At 46.9% G+C, this 21,256-nt stretch overlaps 2 protein-coding genes across 5 annotated transcripts; one reads left to right on the top strand and one right to left on the bottom strand.

The window, feature by feature from the left end:
- The first annotated feature begins 1,220 nt into the window (after positions 1-1,220).
- Positions 1,221-9,068, top strand: LOC125515275 (serine/threonine-protein kinase/endoribonuclease IRE1-like). 2 transcript variants are annotated; one of them, XM_048680717.1, is made up of 7 exons: positions 1,221-1,678; positions 2,274-2,463; positions 2,546-3,846; positions 5,190-5,362; positions 5,454-5,700; positions 5,804-6,098; positions 8,707-9,068. In XM_048680717.1, exons 1-7 carry the CDS (start codon positions 1,380-1,382, stop codon positions 8,851-8,853), a joined length of 2,652 nt encoding a protein of 883 aa, XP_048536674.1. In that variant the 5' UTR covers positions 1,221-1,379; the 3' UTR covers positions 8,854-9,068. The 2 variants fall into 2 exon arrangements, with proteins under 2 accessions (XP_048536674.1, XP_048536675.1); XM_048680718.1 differs by lacking the exon at positions 1,221-1,678 and having other exon boundaries at positions 2,274-2,458.
- A 6,397-nt stretch (positions 9,069-15,465) lies between these two features.
- Positions 15,466-20,796, bottom strand: LOC125515274 (GATA transcription factor 6-like). 3 transcript variants are annotated; one of them, XM_048680714.1, is made up of 3 exons: positions 20,175-20,796; positions 18,009-18,396; positions 15,466-17,069 (listed from the first exon to the last, which is right to left on the bottom strand). In XM_048680714.1, the coding sequence occupies exons 2-3, from the start codon at positions 18,333-18,335 to the stop codon at positions 16,170-16,172; spliced, it is 1,227 nt and encodes a 408-aa protein (XP_048536671.1). In that variant the 5' UTR covers positions 18,336-18,396; positions 20,175-20,796; the 3' UTR covers positions 15,466-16,169. The 3 variants fall into 3 exon arrangements, with proteins under 3 accessions (XP_048536671.1, XP_048536673.1, XP_048536672.1); XM_048680716.1 differs by lacking the exon at positions 20,175-20,796 and adding an exon at positions 18,566-19,151; XM_048680715.1 differs by lacking the exon at positions 20,175-20,796 and adding an exon at positions 18,593-19,151.
- Between the last annotated feature and the right edge of the window lie 460 nt (positions 20,797-21,256).

The raw sequence follows: 21,256 nt of genomic DNA, 5'->3' as shown, positions 1-21,256 counted from the left end.
TTTGCGCGAACGGAAACGTTGAGAGCTACGGCCGACAATGGTGGTGCTATGACAAGATGAATAGGTGCTGCAACTACAGAGACGGCAGGGCGTGCTACAAGGCGGCGGCGATTTTGCTACCACCGTTTTGTATTTGGCTGGAATCAGCGTCAATTTTTGCTACCACCGTATTTTTGAAATGCTGGAACCAGACACAAAAAAAGCTACAATCACCGATATGAGTGTTGCAACCATTGCCAAAAAAGCTTCAAGCCTAGATAGAAAAAGCTTCAACCATGAACAGGGAAGCTTCAACAGCCACTCTCAAACTGAAAAAGCTGCAACCGTTATGAAAAAAGTTTCAACCTTAGATAAAAAAAGATTCAACCAAAAGATATACAAAGTTTCAACCGGACACTACAAGACGAAAATAGTTACACCCGTTTACAGAACAAGCTTCGATCTTAGATGAAAAAAGCTTCAATCAACACGGTGGAAAGTTTCAATCTACAAAAAAGCTTCAACCGGCATGAAAAAAAGCTTCAACCGGTATGAAGAAAAGCTTCAACTGGCGCACCAATGGTGCGAGCAGCGACGTTGAGAGCTGAGCCCGGCGGCATGAGAGTGCAGCGACGGATGTGCTACGACGGCGGCTGCTAGGTGCTGCAACGACGAAGGCCGTTGACGTGCTTCAAGACGGCGTCGTTTTTGCTACGAGAGCGACAGCTTTGTGCTGGACCAGCGAGAACAGATGCTGCGACGGCGACCGGCGGTGACCGACGGCGATGAGGACGGCGAGCGCATCCAGCAGCATGGGCGGCAGAGGAAAGAAGTCCAGGTGAGCGGGTGGTGGCCGGCGGCCGGGAGGACGTCCAGTCGATGCGGGATAGTGCTCGCGCTGTGTACGAAGAGAGAGAAAGAGATTGGGGAAAAGTCAACGTGTAGATCAACGGTTGAGGCTCGCTGTATCGGATGGCTCGGGCATGACCGGCCCAACCGGCGCGCCGGCGCCTAGTACTGCCCAAGAGGATAAGGGTCGGTGGAGCGGCGGGTGGGTCCCACAAGTCACGTGGTTGACGGGGGACACGGCCAAAGCAACGTCTAGGATCAGTCGACTGAAATGAAGGGCTTTCCAAAAGATAAATTAAAAAAATTGACAATCGCACCCCCTGCAGGCTCGCAAATCCGGCGCCGCCGTCACTTTCCCGTCTCCTTCCTCCATCCCTTCCTTCCTGGTCAAATCCATCGATTCCAGAAGCCTCCTCCTTCCCCGCGAAGCAAACCAGCCAACCCAGCCGAGATCCAAACCCCCGTCCCCAACGAATCCCCTCTCGGAAACCCTAGCCTCGCCCCATGCCCTCCCGCGCCCCTCGCCGCGGCTGACGACGTCGACGACGACGATGAGGTCGCTCCGGCGGTTCCTCCTCCCGCTCGTCCTCCTGTCGGGCCTCGCCTTCCGCGGGGCCCGCTTCGAGGACGACGCCGACTCCGCCCCTGCCCCCCTTCTCCTCCCGCTCCCCCTGCCGCCGCCGCAGCAGCCGGCGCCGTCCCTCGCGCTCCCCGCCGGCGAGGGGCGAGGGGACGAGGCGGGCTCCACGGAGATCGTCCCCGCGGAGCAGCCGTTCCTGGTCAGGCCGCCGCGCCGCCGGTCGGTGCCGTCGAAGGCTGTAAAGAACCCGGATGTAGGGCCCGGCATCAGGTGAGCTAGATCGTGTCCCCGTCCAACTCCCCTAAGCGCCACTCTGCATGGCTTGCCCTCTTAATCGCTCTCTCGGAATAATGGAGAAATGGATTGTGGTAGGTCTTGCAAGCTTTTATCATGTTTTCAGCTATTTCTGTAAGCTTATTTCGTGCTGCATTTGAGTGGAGAAGAGGAAAGAGCTGGCTCTCTAGCTGCCTAGGTTAAGTATAAGTGTGCCCGCGTGAGTTACCCTGTGTTCAGATGAATCTTGGAAGTACTAGTTCATGGATGACGCCTCACTGGATTTTAGGGTGCTCTGGTGTGGAGGGAGCTTTTGCTCTTCTATTCCCAAAGTGGGAGGTTTAGGTAATAATAAAATGTTGAGTTTGTTTACCAGATTAGCTACTCTTTTTGTTTGGGATCTATGCTGTATTTTTCTCTTTTGATCTATCAATTAGGCTGTCAAGTAGCTGGCAGTTTCTGTGGCAATTTGCTGATCTTTCATGTGATTAATCTTATAGCAACTTGCAGATCTGTCCTCTGTTTCAATTTTATAGCAACTTACAGACCTGTCCTGTGATTGACTGGAGTTCTTTGCTTGTTTTGCGAACAGCTCTGAACTGCGATTTTATGACAATGGCACAATTCAACTTGTGGACCGTCTATCAGAATCTCCTCTGTGGCAGTTCTCCACAGGACCACCTCTGTCCAAGCACATTACCACCACAAACTCTGATTTGAGCTATCTCATATATCCTTTGGACGAGTCTGATCTCGTGGAAGTTCATAATGGCACCGGTGTGGTATGCTTTACACAAGTATGCTAGTTCTCCAAGTACTTTTTGATAAAAAATTATGTTTCTCATCCATGGCTTATTCCTGTAGAAACTTCCCTGGGAATTGGAAGAGTTTATCGCTAGAACTCCATACATACGGGATTCTGTGGTTACTATTGGATCAAAAGCCTCGACAACTTTTGCCGTTGATGCTGATAGTGGTGAGATCATTTACAAGCATAGTCTGCCAGCCGCCTTGAATGAGTTAGCAGTCCCGGCTGGGGAAGCACCATCCAAGTTAGATGTTGGTAGAAGTTCTAATATCATTGTGGTTGTGAGAACCGATTATTCTCTCAGTGCATCAGATCTTGGTGTACATTTGTTTAACTGGACACGGTCTTCTTTCTCTGCAAACTACTATGTTAAACAAAGCCATCCAAATATGCTTGAACAATCATCCTGTTTGCAAGAAAATATTCCGTGCATTAGGACTGATGGTGTACCGATCAAACTTACTTTACCTGATTCCAGTACAGCCAATGCACTTGTCTTGCAAGATGTGAACAAAGTTACCACTAGGGATGGTGCTGATGCTTTGAGACAACTTCAAACTTTGGTGATTCCACAACAAACTGCTAGCAAGTCTGGTGTAGCCCTGAATGGCACTCAGAATCAAACTGTTGATGGTGCTCTTGTTCATCTTGTCCCTGCTGACCCCCAAGCCAACAGGTTCACTAATAATGCTTATGGATTGCTATTCCCGGTGCTTACCTTATTGGTGGTCCTTGCTTGGCTGGTGAGGTTGGCCTATTCAAGCAAGTCTTGCAAGCAATTCATGAGTGTACTTATGAAGCCATTTGTTCGTGAACAGAAATCAATAGACCTTAGAGGGAAGTCAGAGGGAACATCTAAGAGAAGGAAAACACGGAAGAAAGATGGAAGGGCCAATAGCACAGAGATCGGTTCAGCATCTGACAAAGAGAGCAGTGGAACTGGTGGGTCAAATGAGATGCTGTATGCACTCCCTGATGGCCTTGACGGATGCCAGATTGGAAAACTTCGTGTTCACAAAAAGGAAATTGGTAAAGGGAGCAATGGCACAGTTGTCTTTGAGGGTTCCTATGATGGACGTGAAGTTGCAGTGAAACGCCTGCTTCGTTCACACACTGATATAGCCCAAAAAGAGATTCAGAATCTTATTGCATCGGATCGTGATCCTAATATTGTTAGACTGTATGGCTGTGATCAGGATGACAATTTTGTTTATATTTCCCTTGAGAGGTGCCGCTGCAGCTTGGCTGATCTGATCCAACAGCATACAGATCCATCTTTTTCAGATGTTGAGAAAATAGATGTAGAACTTTGGACGCAGGATGGACTTCCTTCGCCACAACTCCTAAAGCTGATGAGGTATTGAACTCGTGTCCTTCTATATTATCCACTAGAAATGTTGGTTGGGTATGAGCATAATTCCAACACCTTCTCCCTCGAGGTGTATCAGCCACATCAATGACTGAAAAGTTTTAAATACCAACCTGGTCAATGTGCATGCTTGGTGATATCACCATTTGTAGGTGTATGCCATTGCTATTTTACATGAACACATGGAACAGTTTAATGGCAAAGAGCCCTTGAGTCTACCCCTTTTTATCTCTTCCATAAGATACTGCATTCCCTATTCTCAAGATAATGCAGTTTTGACTAATCAAATTACGTTAAGGCTGGATTTCGAAGGAATATGGTCCAGCTTGATGGTGCTGTGCTGTCCGGTGCTATGGATATAGTAAATTAATGGATTATATTTATAGATTGTAGTGTACTTTCTGTTATGGCTCTTAAGATAGATGTTGCTAATTAGTTAGAAGATAAACGTTACTAACTAGTTAGACGAACAGAGCATAAATTGGCTACATTTCAATTGTGGAAGATCCAAAACTCGAAAGAAGCTTGCTAATGGATGTGTTGGCATAGTTTGACTAAGTTTATAGGAACAAATATCAACATCCATAACACCAAATCAATATCACTAGGTCTATCATGAAATATCATTTCATAATGTATTTATTGGATTGTAGATTTTTATATACTCCCTCCCTTCCAATTTAGAGGGCCTATCTAAAAAAAATGGATTTTCATTATATTAGTCCCACTTTCAGTCTTATTGAGTTAAAGTGCTTTGAATCACATGGCTCATTTAATCCATGGAGATGAGAGAGAGGGAATTAGAGGCCATGTATGCACCATATGGATCTAATTAGAGGGAGGGTGTTGCATTTATTGCTTTGGGAGTTGAACATGTGAGGCATATTTTAGTGGGCAGTTTTGAACTCATGAAACTCGTGCCCTCTACTCACCATCTACCTTGGTTGCTGAGAATTTTGAGATAAGCCCTTTAAACCGGAAGAGCGGTAGTATTTTTCTACAAACTTGGTCAAACTTTATCAAGTTTGACTTGTGGCAAGATTTGTAGACCTTACAAACCTGAATGGGTACTTGTTATGACCCCAGCACATCCAGATATACTCATTTGTACGCAGTACTTAACATATACTTGAGCAAATAATGCCTGCTATATCACCACTAGCTGCAATCTACTATAGCTTTGTCAGTATTCTTCTATTTCTTGCTTCTTGAAATATTGATAATGCCCATGATTTTGTTAGCCAGTGCATCTGCTGCCGTGCCTGTATGATTGCTCCTATCTTATTTATTTTTATGCATCTCACTCGTATCTTGTGAATTTTCTTATGCAGAGATGTTGTCGCTGGTATTGTGCATTTGCATAGTTTAGGAATCATACATCGCGATTTGAAGCCTCAGAATGTCTTAATAAGTAAGGAGGGATCTCTCGGCGCAAAGCTTTCTGATATGGGTATCAGTAAGCGTTTGCAAGAGGATATGTCGTCTCTTAGTCATCATGGCACTGGTAAGCAAGATTAAACCCTACTTGCATTTTTTCAATAATAGCACTCTTTTCTTTTTAAAGTAGCTGTTTAATCCTCGACAGTGTATTGCAGGATATGGAAGCTCCGGTTGGCAAGCACCTGAGCAGCTTCGTCGTGCTAGTCAGACTCGCGCAATGGATTTATTTAGTTTGGGCTGCCTTATTTTCTATTGTATCACTAAAGGCAAGCATCCGTTTGGTGAGTACTATGAACGGGACATAAACATTATAAACGGTCACTTTGATCTCTTCGTGGTGGATCACATTCCAGAAGCGGTGCATCTTATTTCTCTGTTGTTACAACCAAAACCAGATGAGAGGTAAGAATTTAGGTCAATGTACATTCTTGCTGTGCTGAACACATAGGTTATGTAAGGCTTACTGTTTTTTTTTTACTGAAATTCACTTTTAAAATGTCAACAGACCCACAGCGGTGTACGCGATAAATCATCCTCTCTTTTGGAGCCCTGAGTTGCGGCTTTTGTTTCTAAGAGATACCAGCGATAGAATTGAGAAAACCACTGAAACTGACCTCCTTAATGCTTTGGAAAGCATAGGGCATCAAGCTTTTGGTGGAAAATGGCGAGAAAAGTTGGATGATGGTCTGGTTGCCGATGTGGGTCGTTATAGGAAATATAATTTCGAGTCAACTCGTGACCTTCTCAGGTTGATTAGAAACAAGTCAGGACATTACAGAGAGCTTCCAGCTGATCTCAAGGTTAGTTATGCTGCACCTCTTGTCGCATTTGCTCTTGTTTATGCTATGTGTATGGCTATATTGTTCGCTGGTCAAACTGGTATGGTGAACTTCAACAATCCTGTGTTTTATTACTGTATTAAACATGCACAATCGTAGGTCCTTGCACCATATTAAATGAGTTATAGTCATGGATGTTCCAAGAGATGTCACCTAACTATAGATAATTGTTTGTGTCCTTCAAAATGTCTAAGATACCCTCTGTCTCCACAAAGTTTCTATTTTACATTTTCTAATTTAAAATTGAGTATGTAAAAGTATGTAAATTCCAAGTTACAAAACCAGTCCAAAAAGATCTGATCTCCATGCTGCGGCTTTTTGGGTCCAAAGTGGACTTCTGTTTATTCTTTCCATGGTTAGTGAGCAAAATGCTTACCGTGACATATTTCTCCCCATTCACTGTCTCTGTTGTTCCTCATGGCAACCATGCGAATGCTCCTGAGCACAACCTTGACATGCCTATGGTGTGTTCTTGTTCTAAATTTAATCATTCCACCATGATCTGGCATGAGTTAATTCTCCAGGGAAGGTAGAGGATTCGCTGAAGTTGCTGTCAGTGGTGGCGGTGGAGCGGTCTAGGATCAAGGAAACCACCTAGAGTGGGTGGATAGATAGATTATGATTCTCTTAAGCTAAAACATGTGTTTAGCACAATTGATGGAAATAAGTTTAAAAAAAGTTTTGCATTTTAAACACAATCAGTTACACCTATGAGTCTATATTGGTGCACTGACAACCTAATTCGAGTTAAACTGTTTGTGATCTATAATAAGCAAACCATAAATTAATGCACACGAGCAAGAGAAGATAACCCAAAGATGAACTTGATACTGTTTTTCGGCTTTGGCGGTCTCCTTATTCCATGCTTAGGTAAGCCAATAAATGAATCCCTCCAAACAGGCACACTGAATCCGCTAGCAGCAGCACATGTCCACCCTAGACAAGTTACAACCTTCATACAGTGACGTGTCTCGTCATTACCATCTTGTATAGATCACCGAGTGTCATCCAAGCTGTCTAGCTTCCAGTAATGATAAGTTGGTGATGCTCGCTTGAAGGTGATCATGTGTCAACATTGCCCAACTGGGTGCTGTCTCTTTCTTTTCCTAAAGAAAGTGAGCTGCAAACAAAGCTTACCTTAGTTGGTTAGGTTTCTTCTGGTGGAACCAGCCTACCTAGGTCCAAGTCCTATACTTGGTAAGGGTGCTCGCATATTTTCCTTGATCTATTTCAGGCTTTTCGGCTCTATCCTTTCAGTGGTATGATGTGACCGTCAACTATGAGGTGCCTATGGCAACTAAGACAATCTTAAGATCTGTCGGCTGAGGTGTATGTGCATGCGTTCATAGTGGTAGGGTGTGTGTGTGCATGTTGTGAGTGTCTGCGCCTGTACTGTTTTTCTCCAAAAAATAAAATTAATGAAATGAACAGTACGAAGAATGGAGATGAATCAAGGGCCCAAGGATGGCGACTGAGTGGCAGAATATGCCCACACACATGCAAACAAAAATAGCTATTACTCTTATTGAAGATGAAATTTAGAACTGGTTGAACAGCCTCATCCCTCACAGTAGCAGCTAGTTGCACTGAACAATACAATAGTCAAATATGGCTGTTAAAGAGCTCTAAATCTGGCTAACTCAACAGTTCATTGAGGGGCTCAAGAAATTGTTCTCTGCATAATGATGGCTACTACAAGCATGTCAATCTGGGACACCTGGTCAGACTGCAATATTGATGCCGGTTAGACCATTGCCCTTCCAAACCGTGGAGCCTTGTCACACCCAGTTAAAGCCTCTTCGTTTCACAGGATTTATAAAACGCCGGAATAGGCAAAACATAGGATTGGAGTGGCATGCCATCTTCAGTACCACATGATTAGTATGGGCATTTGAGAAGTGTAGGATTCTTCACATGAGGCTGGAGTGGATGGAAATTTTCCTATGAAAACTAGTACAAATGAATTCTAAGGAAAATTTCCTATGGATTGTATTCTACGAATCAAGCAACCTACATAGGAAAAAAAATCCTACCAATTAGAATCCTTCAAAATTCCTTTAGAAATCCTTTGAATCAAAGAGGAGACTGGGGAATAATAGTCTTGAACAAGGGCTTCCATAGAAAAAAGCTTCCTTCAAGAGTGTATTTGGTTGCTGGTTGTTTGATTTCCTTGATCCTACACTTAGAATTCATTTGTACTAGTTTGTTTGATTCATAGGAAAAAAAATCCTACTGGCGTTCCATAACTATGAAGCACTTAGGTTGGCACAACGATTTCACTGTTAATGTACCACAGCACTAACAACACGGGTAGCAACCTGGTCTTCCACCCCCACCAAACTCCTAAGACCAGGAAATTCTGTGAAATGACCCTAAGTTTATTGCCACCTTTGCATCAGGTATAGTTGAGAAGATTTAATCCCCATCATTTACATCTGTTGGTCTTCAATGTGCTATAGCAATCTTCAGGGATGGATAATGCTTGTTATGGTTATGCTCCCCAGTGAGCTCAGCCTTGTTTCCTCCTCTCTGTGTTGCCAAGAAGCTAAACGTTTTCATCAATTTTCAGGAGTTACTTGGGTCACTGCCTGAGGGATTTGATCGTTATTTCTCAAGCCGATTTCCAAAGCTGCTGATTGAAGTGTACAAGGTCATGTCAGTTTATTGCAAGGATGAAGAAGATTTCAGGAAATATTTCATTGGGATCTCGGTATAACTAAAGCAGATGTCATCCCTCTACTGTATGCACTAACGAATCTTCTCCTAGCAAAATTGTATGTACATGTGATCTGTATCATATTATCATTGAAAGAAATCAGAAGAGATCTCAGTTATTAATCTGTACATTGTATTACACATAATTGTTGTTATAGTGTCACTGATAAAATAATGGAGTATTATCCATACAAATAAATCGATGGATTTTCAGAATATCTTGTGACATATTGAGTTTTATGAGGGAACCTATTAATCTTTAGCTTTGAGGGAAACTCTATCGAGTTTTATTGATTACCAGAAATGTTCAAAGGACATATTACAATATCATGCAGAATGCCAAGCGAGACATGGCGCTAAAGCATTTTTGCCGAACTATCAAGCGAATATCATGCAGAATGCCAAGCGAGACATGGCGCTAAAGCATGTTTTGACGAACTATCAAGCGAATATCATGCAGAATGCCAAGCGAGACATGGCGCTAAAGCATGTTTTGCTGAACTATCAGCTTGATGATTATTGCTTGTTGCTCGCTCGATGGTCTTCATGGACTCGGGAGCCAGGTACTCCTGACCTGTCCTGAATATCTCGCGACATACCCATAGTCAGATGCTACATATAGTTGACGACAATTATAGATCTTTGGGTTTCAGTTGGAAGATTATTAATTCTGGGTCAATTGGTAGAAGAGTGTTTCTGATCAACTGTTCATTCCATCTCGCTGAGGTCCCATAAGTTCTGATCAACAATGGTGCTCCGGAGCACCTAAGCTCATCTGCTTCCGCGGGAGCTCATATGTGGATCTGGGATCCAACGGTCAAAAAATACACAATTGAACAGTATCATTTTGGCTTGCTTTTTGCGACATTATTCATGCTGAATTTGTCTTTTGTTTTTCTTTGTGTGTTTTGAATTTTGATTTGAACATTTATGGTTTGTAGGGATATGTCTTATGAACACTCATGATTTTTTGGAATTTTTGGAAACATTTAAATATGTTCTCTAAAAAATAGTAGCATGGTAGCACCCAATGTGTGGTACCACCCGGATTGGAGGGGGGGGGGGGGGTCAAATTTGCAATATCACCTACGTTTTGGGTTTGTTGCACATAACACCTTCTATTGGTGTAAAAGTTGCACCTTGTTCTAATCCATTATTTGATCTTGTTCACATGATCTCTAACAGGTTGGCCCCGCTTGTAAGTGTACACGTGGAAAAAAATGCCATGTTAGCCGGCTTGGACTATTTTTTTCTTCTGAATATCTTGCAAACTATGGTCAAAATGAGTCAAAAATTTCTCAAATCAATACTTGGTACATATATTATTTGATCGAGGCATTCCGCCGGTCGACCAGCACCTACTTCTCCCGGTTGCGTCGCATTTGCATACATTCATGCTAGTCACTCCAAAAAATACCGTTCCGTCGGCAATGCCGCGTAAATCATTTGCTTCTTTCTCTCGACTATTAATGCATTTGGTACTTAGCCGCGTTTCTTTATGGGGTATAGCCACGTTTCTTGCCATGTATTACTCCGCTTTCTCTCCGGTTAGCACTGAAACTGAAAGTAGACCGAGGCACGCTACCCTGAAGCAGCCAAAAGTGGCTTGTTTTTATTAATTGTGGATATTTTCACAGCTACTCCCTCTATAAACTAATATAAAAGTGTTTAGATTATCACTTTAGTGATCTAAACGCTTTTATATTAATTTACAGAGGAAGTAGTTGTCTTTATTCATTTTTCAACGGGCTAATAGCTAGTATGATTTTTTTGTGCGCCGTTCATGGATCCAACGGCCATGGTCGCACACCGCCACGCTCTTCAGTACCACACGCAGCTGCACATACTGGCCTTGCCTTCGCCTGGCCTCTACCAGTGCCACTGCCACATCCTCTGGCCCGTGTCCATCTTGGTGCCCCCGTCAATGCTGCCGCCTTGGGCTTAGCATGTCCCGATCGTGCCGACGTATTGCTGCCACCTCTAGCTCGTCGATCATGGAGGGGCTCAGCGCAAAATGGATTTTGCTTCAAAACAATTTATTATAAGAAATAAGGAAGGAAGACACTTACTGTTAGGACAAGTGTATTTTTGGTTCATCCTTTCATACATTAATGTATAACAAAGGAAATAATTTCCAATTGCAGTCAAATCCACGATCGAATCATTTGTATGCCCACCCTCTTATTTACGTATAAACCACACCCCACTTCACTCGGGCGCCATTGGCCATAAGTACTTACTGTCGCCGTCGCTCCTCCCTCCCAGTTGCACAATTCACAAATACTAATCCAAACTAGTTTTTCTTGTGGTTAAATCCATGATTCAACAATCTATATACACCACCCTCTTATATGATCCATGATCCAACTATCTGTATACCCCACCGTCCTACTTATATATAGACCACACCCCTAACTCCTAACCATTTACATATAAACCACACCCACTCCACCCCGGATGCTATTGCCAATAAGTACTTACCGTCGCCGTCGATCCTCCCTCCCAATCACACAATTCATAAAAATTAATCTAAACTAGTTTTCTTGCGGTTAAATCCGTGATCCAGCCATTTGTATACCCCACCCTCATACTCATATATAGGGCACATCCCTGACTCTAATGCCGAGAAGTCCTTATCGTCTCGCCACTCTCCCATTGCAACACGGTAAAGCTACTTTTCACCCTTTTTTGCGGGCATGCTACCTTTTCATGTTGACGCCTTCCTTCCTCTTCCGCAGGGATCATCGCGCCTCTGCCCATCTTCATCTTCCTCCTCCTCACCATCGCATTCAACGATGTGGTGGAGCGTAGCAGGATTATCGAAGGAAGAATGAAGGTGAGGACGTTGTTGAGCAACAAATCTGGCAAGAAGTTACATAGGTGAGTATGCATTACCAATTCGGTTACAATGGTCTTAAACTGGTTTTCTTTCTTATGACAATCATGTTAGTAGGTTTCGAAAACAAGGCTGGTTATTTTCAATAGAGTTGATGTTGCATCTAGAATTATCTACAGATGGTGGTCTTTTAGATCCACGCATGTATATAATATATCTAGATCTACACACGTATCTAATTTGTGCATATCTGTGCATCTATCTAACAACAGATCCAGATATATCCATGTATCTAACATATCCAGATCTATGCATGTATCTTATATTTCTAGATCCATCATGGTACTCTTTCTCTGATCCACCAATCAATCAATCAGATCAGACGGGTGCGCAAGCGCGCATGCTCTTCCCCTTTCCCTTTGTAGATTTTGCTCTCCCACAAGAACATCCCCCAAAAGTGTGGCGCTCCCGCTGCTCCATCTACTCTTCCTGCTTGCCATGTCGCCACTCCTCGCTTCTTGCTCCTCCACCCTTTGACATCCTTGCCGCTGAGGGGTCGGGGGGGGAGGGGGGGTGGGGGGGCTTGTTGCTTCTTGCACCGCCACAGACATGACCATGGTGGAACTTGAGTTTGAGATTCTCCACCGAGTCGATGAGCCACGGGGACAGTAGCGTACCTATGTTGAGGCTAGGGGGGGGGGGGGGGGGGGCCCCCCCCCCGGGGGGGGGGGGGGGGGGGGGGGGGGGGGGGGGGGGGGGGGGGGGGGGGGGGGGGGCGCTGCCCCCAGCATTGGGTAATTTTCTGAAGAAAAATAAATAAATAGGGCTTAGATTGGAATTTTTTAGCATTTGCCCCCCCCCCCTCCAAACACTGATGATTTGTGTCCCCCCCTCCGATGGATTGTCGGCTAGCTCCGCCACTGCACGGGGAGACAATACATCTAGGGGAATGTGTCCTAGGTCCCTGGATCTGACACAGACGGGGCTGCGGCGAGCCTAGACAGCGAGTCAATCTGCAAAAATGGATGGTTAGTTGTTTTGCATATTTTGAGGTTGCATACGCCATTTAGGACTCTGGCACATCAAGTTCTACGCATGTACTCCCTCCGTTCCTAAATACTTGTCTTTCTAGGCATTTCAACAAGTAACTACATATGGAGCAAAATGAGTGAATCTACACTTTAAAATATGTCTACATACATCCGTATATAGTAGTCATTTGAAATGTCTAGAAAGACAAATATTTAGAAACAGAGGGAGTATCTTACATTTCTAGTCCTCTGCCCGCTTTCCCTGGAGCAACCAATCCATATATCAGATTAGTCTTGTGTGCACGCATACATGCTGCTCTCTTTTCCCTTCATGGTTTTCTCTCTCCTACGATAATGCTCACGTGATGCTCCTGTTGCGTCCTCTTCGGCAGTGCCACTACTTCTTGCCTTGTCATTGTTCCTTGAGGAGGCCGACCCCTAGTGCAACCCCTATTCATAGTATTTAGCTTGGGAATATGAGCTTTTTTGGAATTGTCACAAAAGGTAGGGGATGGGGGAGTTTGTTTCCGACCTAGATTATCGTTGGCATAGAGGACATGGTTGCCCCTGAGGTGCAGGTGAAACATATCTTTTTGATGAAAACCAAGTGAAAACTGTTTTTGAAGTTTCAAACTTTTTTTTGCAAAAAATGTAGTACAAACAATACGACATCAATGTCGATGCATGATTTGTTTTCCCTTACCTTCCAAATGAATGTGCAATTGAATTTGAATTTCAAATGTTTACGGAAAATCATCTTTCTAACATGCCAGATTTTTTCAAAGAATTTTTGAAAAGTTCAAAACATTGTTTCCATATCGTTGGATTCTTTCTGCAAAATAGAAAATATGAGTTGTGCCAAATTCGTTTTCCTTCAAACAAAATAAGGCAGAGGAGCTGCACATGCTATTTCCGAAAACCCAATACTCACTACATTTAAGTTTATTAGGCTCAATCCCTCAAAAAGATGTTTATGAGGCTCAATCCCTAAAAATAAATCCCAAATTTCTAGTTTGTATGTCCCGCAGTAAATTTCTCTTCTTTCTTACTGGATTGTTGTCTTTGGGAATATGCACTGATTAACCACAACTGCATTAACTTTTGTATAATTTGGTTTTTCAACACGGCTTTAATTAAAAGTACTACTGTTTTGTTGAAGTGATTTTTATGATGAACCTATAATAAACTAAATTTCAGAAGGGAGTAGCATTTTCCTACAGTTCTTGATCTGAAAGCCCATCCCACAACTCCCTATAAGCAGGCCGCAACCCAATATGTTGGTAGGCCTTAAACCAAACCTTGTTATCATGGACCCTCACTAGTAGAAAAAGGGTCAAACGTGAAGCACATTAGTGCCGGTTTGATTTTGGTCCGATACTAATGGTACCATTAGTGCTGGTTCGAACGGATTTGCATTAATGCCGGTTCGTGTTGAACCTTTAGTACCGGTTCGTGGCACGAACCGGTACTAAAGGGGTGGTGGCAGGCTGGCGTCAGGCCGGGGCCCCACGATCACCTTTAGTACCGGTTTGTGGCATGAACCGGTACTAAAGGGGTCTGACCTATAGTACCGGTTTGTGACACAAAACTTACAATTTGGACATGTTTTGCAAAAAGTGTAGGGAAAATGTAAAACGGCTATAACTTTTGCATACGATGTCGGAAAAAAACATATAATATATCAAAAAATTCAGCACGAAAATCCGCATCCAATGGAGACGGCTTACGGCCTGTTTGGAATTTTTAGAATCCTCAAATTCCAAAAGGAAAAAAAGATATGGTCAAATTTCAGTTTGTTTAAAAAAAATTGGTTAAATCTGGTCAAACTACTTATTCAAGAAGTATTAATGTTACTACATAATTATTCAAGAATATTAGTGTTACTAAATAATTATTTTAATTTTTTGAATTTTGGTCAAATCTGGTCAAACTGTGGTCAAACTATGGTCAAACTTATTCAAGAAATATTAGCGTTACTAAATAATTACTGTTTTTTAGAATAATAGTTTTAAACTCAAACGGTGAAATGTGTGACTTCATGCTCAAGCTAAACTCCTAAGGGTTAATAGGATTGACATCTTACTATTGTCAGGAAAACAACAAGTGCAGACTCGGAAACGAAGGAGAATAGAACCCAAAAGTTAAGCGTGCTCGGGCTGGAGTAGTGAGAGGGATGGGTGACCGGTCGGGAAGTTAAATGATTTGAAATGAGTGATCACGCCACGTGGTGGCACTTTGATGAGTTGTAGCACTAGCAGAGCACATGGTGAAGGTAATCCAATCCAATTGAGCATCTGTCCAACTGGGGTGGACATGGGAATGTTCATTGCCATCAATCATGAATTTATTATATGGATGGACAGGCCACATCCATATATGAGTGTGCTCCAGGACCAGGACCTTGAATTTGACCATGTGCTCTGTCCCCTTACACATCATAAGTACTATGCATTATGTGTGTCTTGCTGTTTTATTATAGTACTGATGATGTTGCGGCGCATTAGCATTTATAATTGTCACTAGGAGTAGTAGTCACTATCAGTAGCAGTGCTCAACTTGCATAGTCAGTTGACAGGAGAAACGGGGGAAGAAGAAGAGCTCAAGGATTATAATTCCTTTGCTTGGTTGATCACAACTTGCATAGAGGCAACAAGGCATGATGACTAAAAAAAAAGGAATCTTAATTAATGGCTACTAGTAATAAAAAAAAAGGGTAACACTACTAGTATAAAACACAAGAAAGACAGACACCACTTATAAATCCCTAAACATAGATGAACTGCAAAAAGAATATTCAGAGTTGAGTACACCAAGCTCCAATATAAACTGCTGACTATGATTGATTGGTGATCCCCCTACTTCAACCTCCTGATGGCTACTACTTGACACAAAGTTTCTCTCTAACTTATATAGCAAACCAACAAATCTCCTTGACTTCACTCTTGCTTCAGAGCACACACCAACTTTCCTAATTGACTGCCTAGCTGCCTCTGCCTCTGCTGCTGCTGCTGCTGGTTTAGCTCTCCTTCTCACCTAGTACCTAATTTGCAAGCAACTGCAATGCAACAACCACTGACTCTGTGATTGATCCATCCATCTATTTCTCCTGCCCTCCTCACTCACCCTCCTCTATACAAACAAAAAATCTTCTTAGGGGGAACCAATTAAGTAATAGACGAAGAAAAAGAGGTGGAGTAAACCCAAAAGAAAAGCCCTATTGAACTAACGCCGGCCAGGATGCCCGGCGATTGATGGGTGGATGCTGACTGAAACCGATGCATGGCGATGATGGTGGGTGGATGCATGACGACGGACGACGATGACTGACTGACTACTTGGATGGAAGCAAGCATGCAATGCATACATACTAGCATGTATACATATATAATAGCTAAGGGGGATGAGACGAGACCAACCGTCCGGCGACCGATGCCGGCACGGGGAGCTCGATCAATCCCGGCGGCGGATGAACTGCAGCAGGTCGTCGCCCTTGGGCTCAACCTTCTGGCGCATCTCCACCACCTTCTTGTGGGAGTTGGAGTGGATGGCTGGCACGAAGGTGGGGCTGGCCGCCGGGCGGTACTCCGGGAAGAGGCGGCCGGACTTGTAGCGCACGCCGCATGCGTTGCAGAGCGTCTTGGGCCCCAGCGGCCCAGCGCGCCACTGCGGCGTCTTGTCGATCTGGCAATGCGTGCACCTCCGCACCTCGCCGGGCGCGAGCGCGGCGCCGCCGCTGCCTTCCTCGTAGTCGGCGTCGCCCTCAGCATCAGAGGTGACCGGTGGGGTCGGCCTCTTGGCCTTCTTCTTCTTCTTGGGCTGCGAGTTGGACTCGGCAATGCACTCGGGCTCCTCCGAGTAGGAGGAGGTGGAGGAGAACATGGGCGTCGGCACGAGGATGGTCTCGGGCGCGGGCACAGCGGCGCGGATGGCAGCGGGGAACGCTGAGGCGCGGGACCGCTTGCTGCGCGCGCGCGCCGGGATGACGAGCACCGGCGGCTCCGGGCGCGGCGACAGCGGCACAGACCACGGGCGGCCGCACCCGGAGAATGACTCCGAGGAGGACGATGCCGACGACGACGTCGACGACGCCGAGGAGCCCCCGCTGTTGTTGTTGTTCATGTTCACGTTGACGTTGTTCGCGCCGTCCTCGAGCACGGAGGTGGGGCTGGAGCTGCGGAAGAGCGCGTCCTCCATCTTGTCGGGCAGCACGACGCCGGCGTTGGCACTCAGCGCGGAGGCCCTGATGATGGGCGCGGCGCAGGCGAAGGCCGGCTCGTGCGGGATGGAGGTGTCGTCGAACAGCCCCGACAGCCACTCGAGCTGCGCCATGTCCATGTCCAGCTCGTCGCACTGCAAACAAAAAGCAAGGAATCCCATGTCAGAAACACATACACTCCCAGTTCACTGCAGCCTCCAATCGACGCGACTACTTTTTTTTCCAACCCGAATAGACCACTGTTCAATCAGTAAAGCAAACGCCGGCACGTCCGGGCCGGGCTGGCCCACAGTGATGGGTTTATTTTGCTGTTGCGTAAAGGGGAGGGGAGAAAAAGGTGGGCTGGCGGGCTACTGGTAGGACTGGACTGGCGGTACTGCTGGTGCACACACACACTGGATGGAGTAGTTGCTCAGTTGTTGTTGGGCTAGCTAACTACCGAAAGCGATGGGCCCCCGGTACGTAACATGGCCGGGCCCCCGCGCCCCATCCCCACCAGTAAAAGAAAAGAAAATATATGGAGCAGCAGTAACTTTGGTCACGGCCTCCCTCATGCCACCGACACCTCCACCTCCACCACGGCGCGCGCCCGCCCATGACCCAACCACCCCGGCCATTCACGCCGGTGCGGTGCGGTGCGCCGGCCGTGGGTTCGTTCCCTCCCGCTCCTCGCGCCCGGACAACACTGCGGCCGGGTGAAGCCACCGCCGTCCCGTCCCCTTCCATGTGACCACTAATGGCGGTGTGCACCGTGCGGTGCGTGCCGTTTTGGTGGTGCGCCGCGTGATTGCCGCCCAGCTGTTTCGAACTTTTGAATTTCGAACCCTCTGGAGGCAGGCAGGGGTAAGGGAGAAAAAAAATGATGAGATTGATTTTTTCGGAACTGCCGTGCGCGACCGACAGGGGCGGTTCGTCGGCTAGGTCAGGCAGGCAGACAGGGCACGCATCCGCTCCTCCTTAAAATCGGCCGTACGCGGGAGTCGGCAACCACCCAACCAACCGCGCCCGCGCTGGCACGCACGCCCGCCCACCGCCGACGACGAACTGAACGAACGGAAAAAAATTTTACTCACCGTGCCAATGTGGGTGTCTCCGAGGGCGCCGAGGAAGGCCGCGGAGTGGTCCCCGGCGGGCGGGGGCGGGGGCACCATGAGCGACGCCTGCTGCTGCTGCTGCTCAAGCGAGGCCGGCGCCGGCGGGGGCGCGCCGCCGGCGAGGACGCGCGCGGCGAGGGGGCTGTCAGGCACCGGCGCGTCGAGGAGCAGCACGTCCTCCGCCGAGTCCTCCTTGGGGAAGTCGAGCAGGTCCTCGATGTGGTCGAACAGGCCGCCGCACGTCGCCTCCAGCAGGCTCTGCTCGTGCTCCCTCATCATCTCCTCCATGAACCGCCCGCTCGCCATCGCAATCTCAATCCCAATCTCCTCAACCCCTGACTCTCTTCCCGTCTTCGCCTGCGTTACTCTGCGACCAAAGCACAATCGGGAGAGGCAAGTATAAATACAGGGCCGGGATTAATGCCGACGCGAGGCGGATCGTAAATTTGGATTTGCACGCATTAATCGGCATCCAGGGTAAGCAGCAGCGGCAATACATGGCACCAAATTAAGACAAGGCGGATTTACATACACACCTAAAATTAAAAATAATATCACGATACCGATCGACTTTCGTCTCGCAAGCGGACGAGAGAGGCGCTAATCGGGCCTATCTATATCTATCTCTAACCTCTAATGCTACCAGAGCGCGATCTCCTCCGAGCTGTAAAACAAACAAGCAAACATATTTGTAAATAAACAAACGGGTCCGTCCGGCCGAGGGATATATATATCTTCTGCGAACCGAACCAGACTCCTTTTTCAAAGTGACGGCAGCGAGCGAGCGCGCCCGCGTGGGGCCCGCGTGTGTGCGGTGCATGATGGGCCGGGCCCGCCCCGCGCCCCATGTGAGACGCGCATGTGACGCCCGGGTTTTCCATTTTTCTTTTTCTTTATTCCGAAGCAAAGGCGCCCATACAGGTGGCGTACAATGAGAAAAAAAATCAAGGGTGGTTGTTTCATGTTTGGTCCGGGTTGATTCACCACCAAGGTAAAAGTCAAACGCGGCCAGCACAAGGAATTTGTCATTGGCTGACGTGGCGGCAGGCCATTGGGCGGGACGCGTCACTGGCGTGCCATGTGGGAGCAGAGGACGCGTCAATCGGAAGCCGCCCTGCCCCCTTGGTAAAGCGGCTAATTATAATTAACGCCCCCCCCCCCCCCCCCCCCCCCCCCCCCCCCCCCCCCCCCCCCCCCCCCCCCCCCCCCCCCCCCCCCCCCCCCCCGCGGTGGAAACACCGAGGAATTCGCTTCCATTTGCCCGATCCGATCGCGTTTACCGTACGGATCAAACAAAGGGAATCTCGCCGGGCGAAGCGCAAGGAATCTCCCGGCCCTGCGTTTTCACTGCCCCACGCGCTTTTTTTTACTGTTTTTATTTCGAAAACCGAATTTGAATTTGCTCTTTTTTTTACCCTTGGATTGGATGCTGTGCGTGTTTCCTTCCAGAGGGGGAATCCAGGCTGGAGGAGGGGCGAAAGTAGAAAAAACCAAAAAGGGCTGGGCCGGGGCACGCACAATGGAGGGGAATACCGTGGCAGGGCATCCCATCCGTTCCTTCGCCCATTCAATTTCTATCCATATCAGGGCGCAGTAGCCCAGCCGCCGTGACGTCGTCGGCCGGGAGGAAATTTCCCCTTCTATCATTGAGACGAACAACTTGACCAAATGGGCTGGGAACTTTCAAATTTTTGAAAAAAACAACAAATGAGCCCCAAAAATGGACTGGGGACCTTCTTGCTTGTGCAAGGAAGAAGTCCAAACTTGGTGCAATTTTTGAAAAAGTCCAGAGCTGGTGCAGTTTTTCCCCTTGCCATTCATCCGTTCTTCTTTCCAGGAAAGAAGATGAATGAGCTGGTGTGTGTCAGAAACTCAGAATGATCGAATATGAATATGGCTGGCGGCACGGCACATGGCCGCGCGCCAGGCAGGGTGGTGCCACAAATGGCAATTTCAAACGCAAAAACGGCCGGAAGGACGAAAGACTGCAGGAAAGCTTCTGAATTTGAATTCCTTCTGGTAGTATCTTGTCTTCTTATTTTTACTTTCCCCCCACTTCCAATGAGAAGAAATGACTGGTTTGCACACACAAACTGGAACTGGAATGGGAATATATGCACCGGCGTCGGCGATTGATTGACTCACCTGTAAACTCCTCTGTTTCCTTCAACCGATCGATCACCGGTATCTCTTCCTTGCTCCTTCCTGGCTGGCTTGCCTTGGTATGAAAACTGAGGAAAGAAAAGAACTCCTCTACCTATCTGCTGCTGATCAAGAAGAAGCTAGCTGCTGGCTATGTAAACAAGGGACTAACTCTAGCTAGCTATCTAGTTCTCTTCCTGCATGAGCATGGCTGTTCTAGCTGTGGTGTAGTCCGAGGGAGAGGTAGGAGAAAGCTGCTGCTCTCTGGTTTGCACCAGCTGAAATTATATGGAGAGGCACCGCACCGCACCGCACTGTACTGCTAAGAGAGAAGAGGGCGGGGTGGAAATACGGGGAGCTATATAGGTGGAGGTAAATGGAAAGGAGTGAGGGGGAGGTGCGTGCACTGCACTGCCCCGGTCGGTGGGATTCAATTCAATTCGAACCCCCCCTCCCTCTCTCTCTCTGTCCAACAAGAGCTGTGTCTGTAAGCTGGGCCGAGGAGGAAGAAGATGGAGCTAGCACATGAAGAGAGAGAGAGAGAGCCAGATTGGGAAGAGGAGTATATTATACTACTAGAGAGGAGAGGAGAGCAGGCAGGCTGGAGCGGGGTGCGGAGGGGATTAAGTTATTGGTGGAGAACGTGACGGGTGGAAGGTATACTAAACCCAGCAGCAGCAGCCTTGACGCCAGATCGTCTGAGCAGCAGGAAAAAGAAGGTGTTTCTCTGTGTGCAGGGTTTTTGGGTTTTGAAACGTTGGAGGACAGGCAGGCGGTGCATGAAGGGAGAGAGTGGAGATCCACTACGTCGCCCAATTCACTTACACACGACACGGCTGACTTATCGGCGCACCCCACACCCGCACACGGCCGGAGATGGAGGAAGACGAAAGGGACGTCGTCGTAGTAGTGCCATGGTGGTAGGGTATATGCGTACGCCGAGCTGGACGAACACGACGACGGACGGGCGAGGCTCGTGCCAACAGCTAGCCCGGCCCGCCGGAGACCCGGCCTGCAGTGCAGCTGGTATTTACTGCATGATACTGGACCGAGTAGTCCGTCCGTTGTAGTAATATTCTTTGCTC

This window comes from Triticum urartu, chromosome 6, assembly GCF_003073215.2.
Source record: "Triticum urartu cultivar G1812 chromosome 6, Tu2.1, whole genome shotgun sequence".
Lineage (NCBI taxonomy): Eukaryota > Viridiplantae > Streptophyta > Magnoliopsida > Poales > Poaceae > Triticum > Triticum urartu.
This window is presented reverse-complemented; position numbering and strand designations above follow the sequence as displayed.

Bases quoted from the DNA above. Each gene is read 5' to 3' on its own strand.
- LOC125515275 (XM_048680717.1), top strand. From the start codon at position 1,380: ATGAGGTCGCTCCGGCGGTTCCTCCTCCCGCTCGTCCTCCTGTCGGGC. The intron at 3,847-5,189 runs GTATTGAACTCG...TTTCTTATGCAG, and splicing joins CAACTCCTAAAGCTGATGAG to AGATGTTGTCGCTGGTATTG. The intron at 5,701-5,803 runs GTAAGAATTTAG...AAATGTCAACAG, and splicing joins CAACCAAAACCAGATGAGAG to ACCCACAGCGGTGTACGCGA.
- LOC125515274 (XM_048680714.1), bottom strand. From the start codon at position 18,335: ATGGCGAGCGGGCGGTTCATGGAGGAGATGATGAGGGAGCACGAGCAG. The intron at 17,070-18,008 runs GTGAGTAAAATT...TTTTGTTTGCAG, and splicing joins GAGACACCCACATTGGCACG to TGCGACGAGCTGGACATGGA.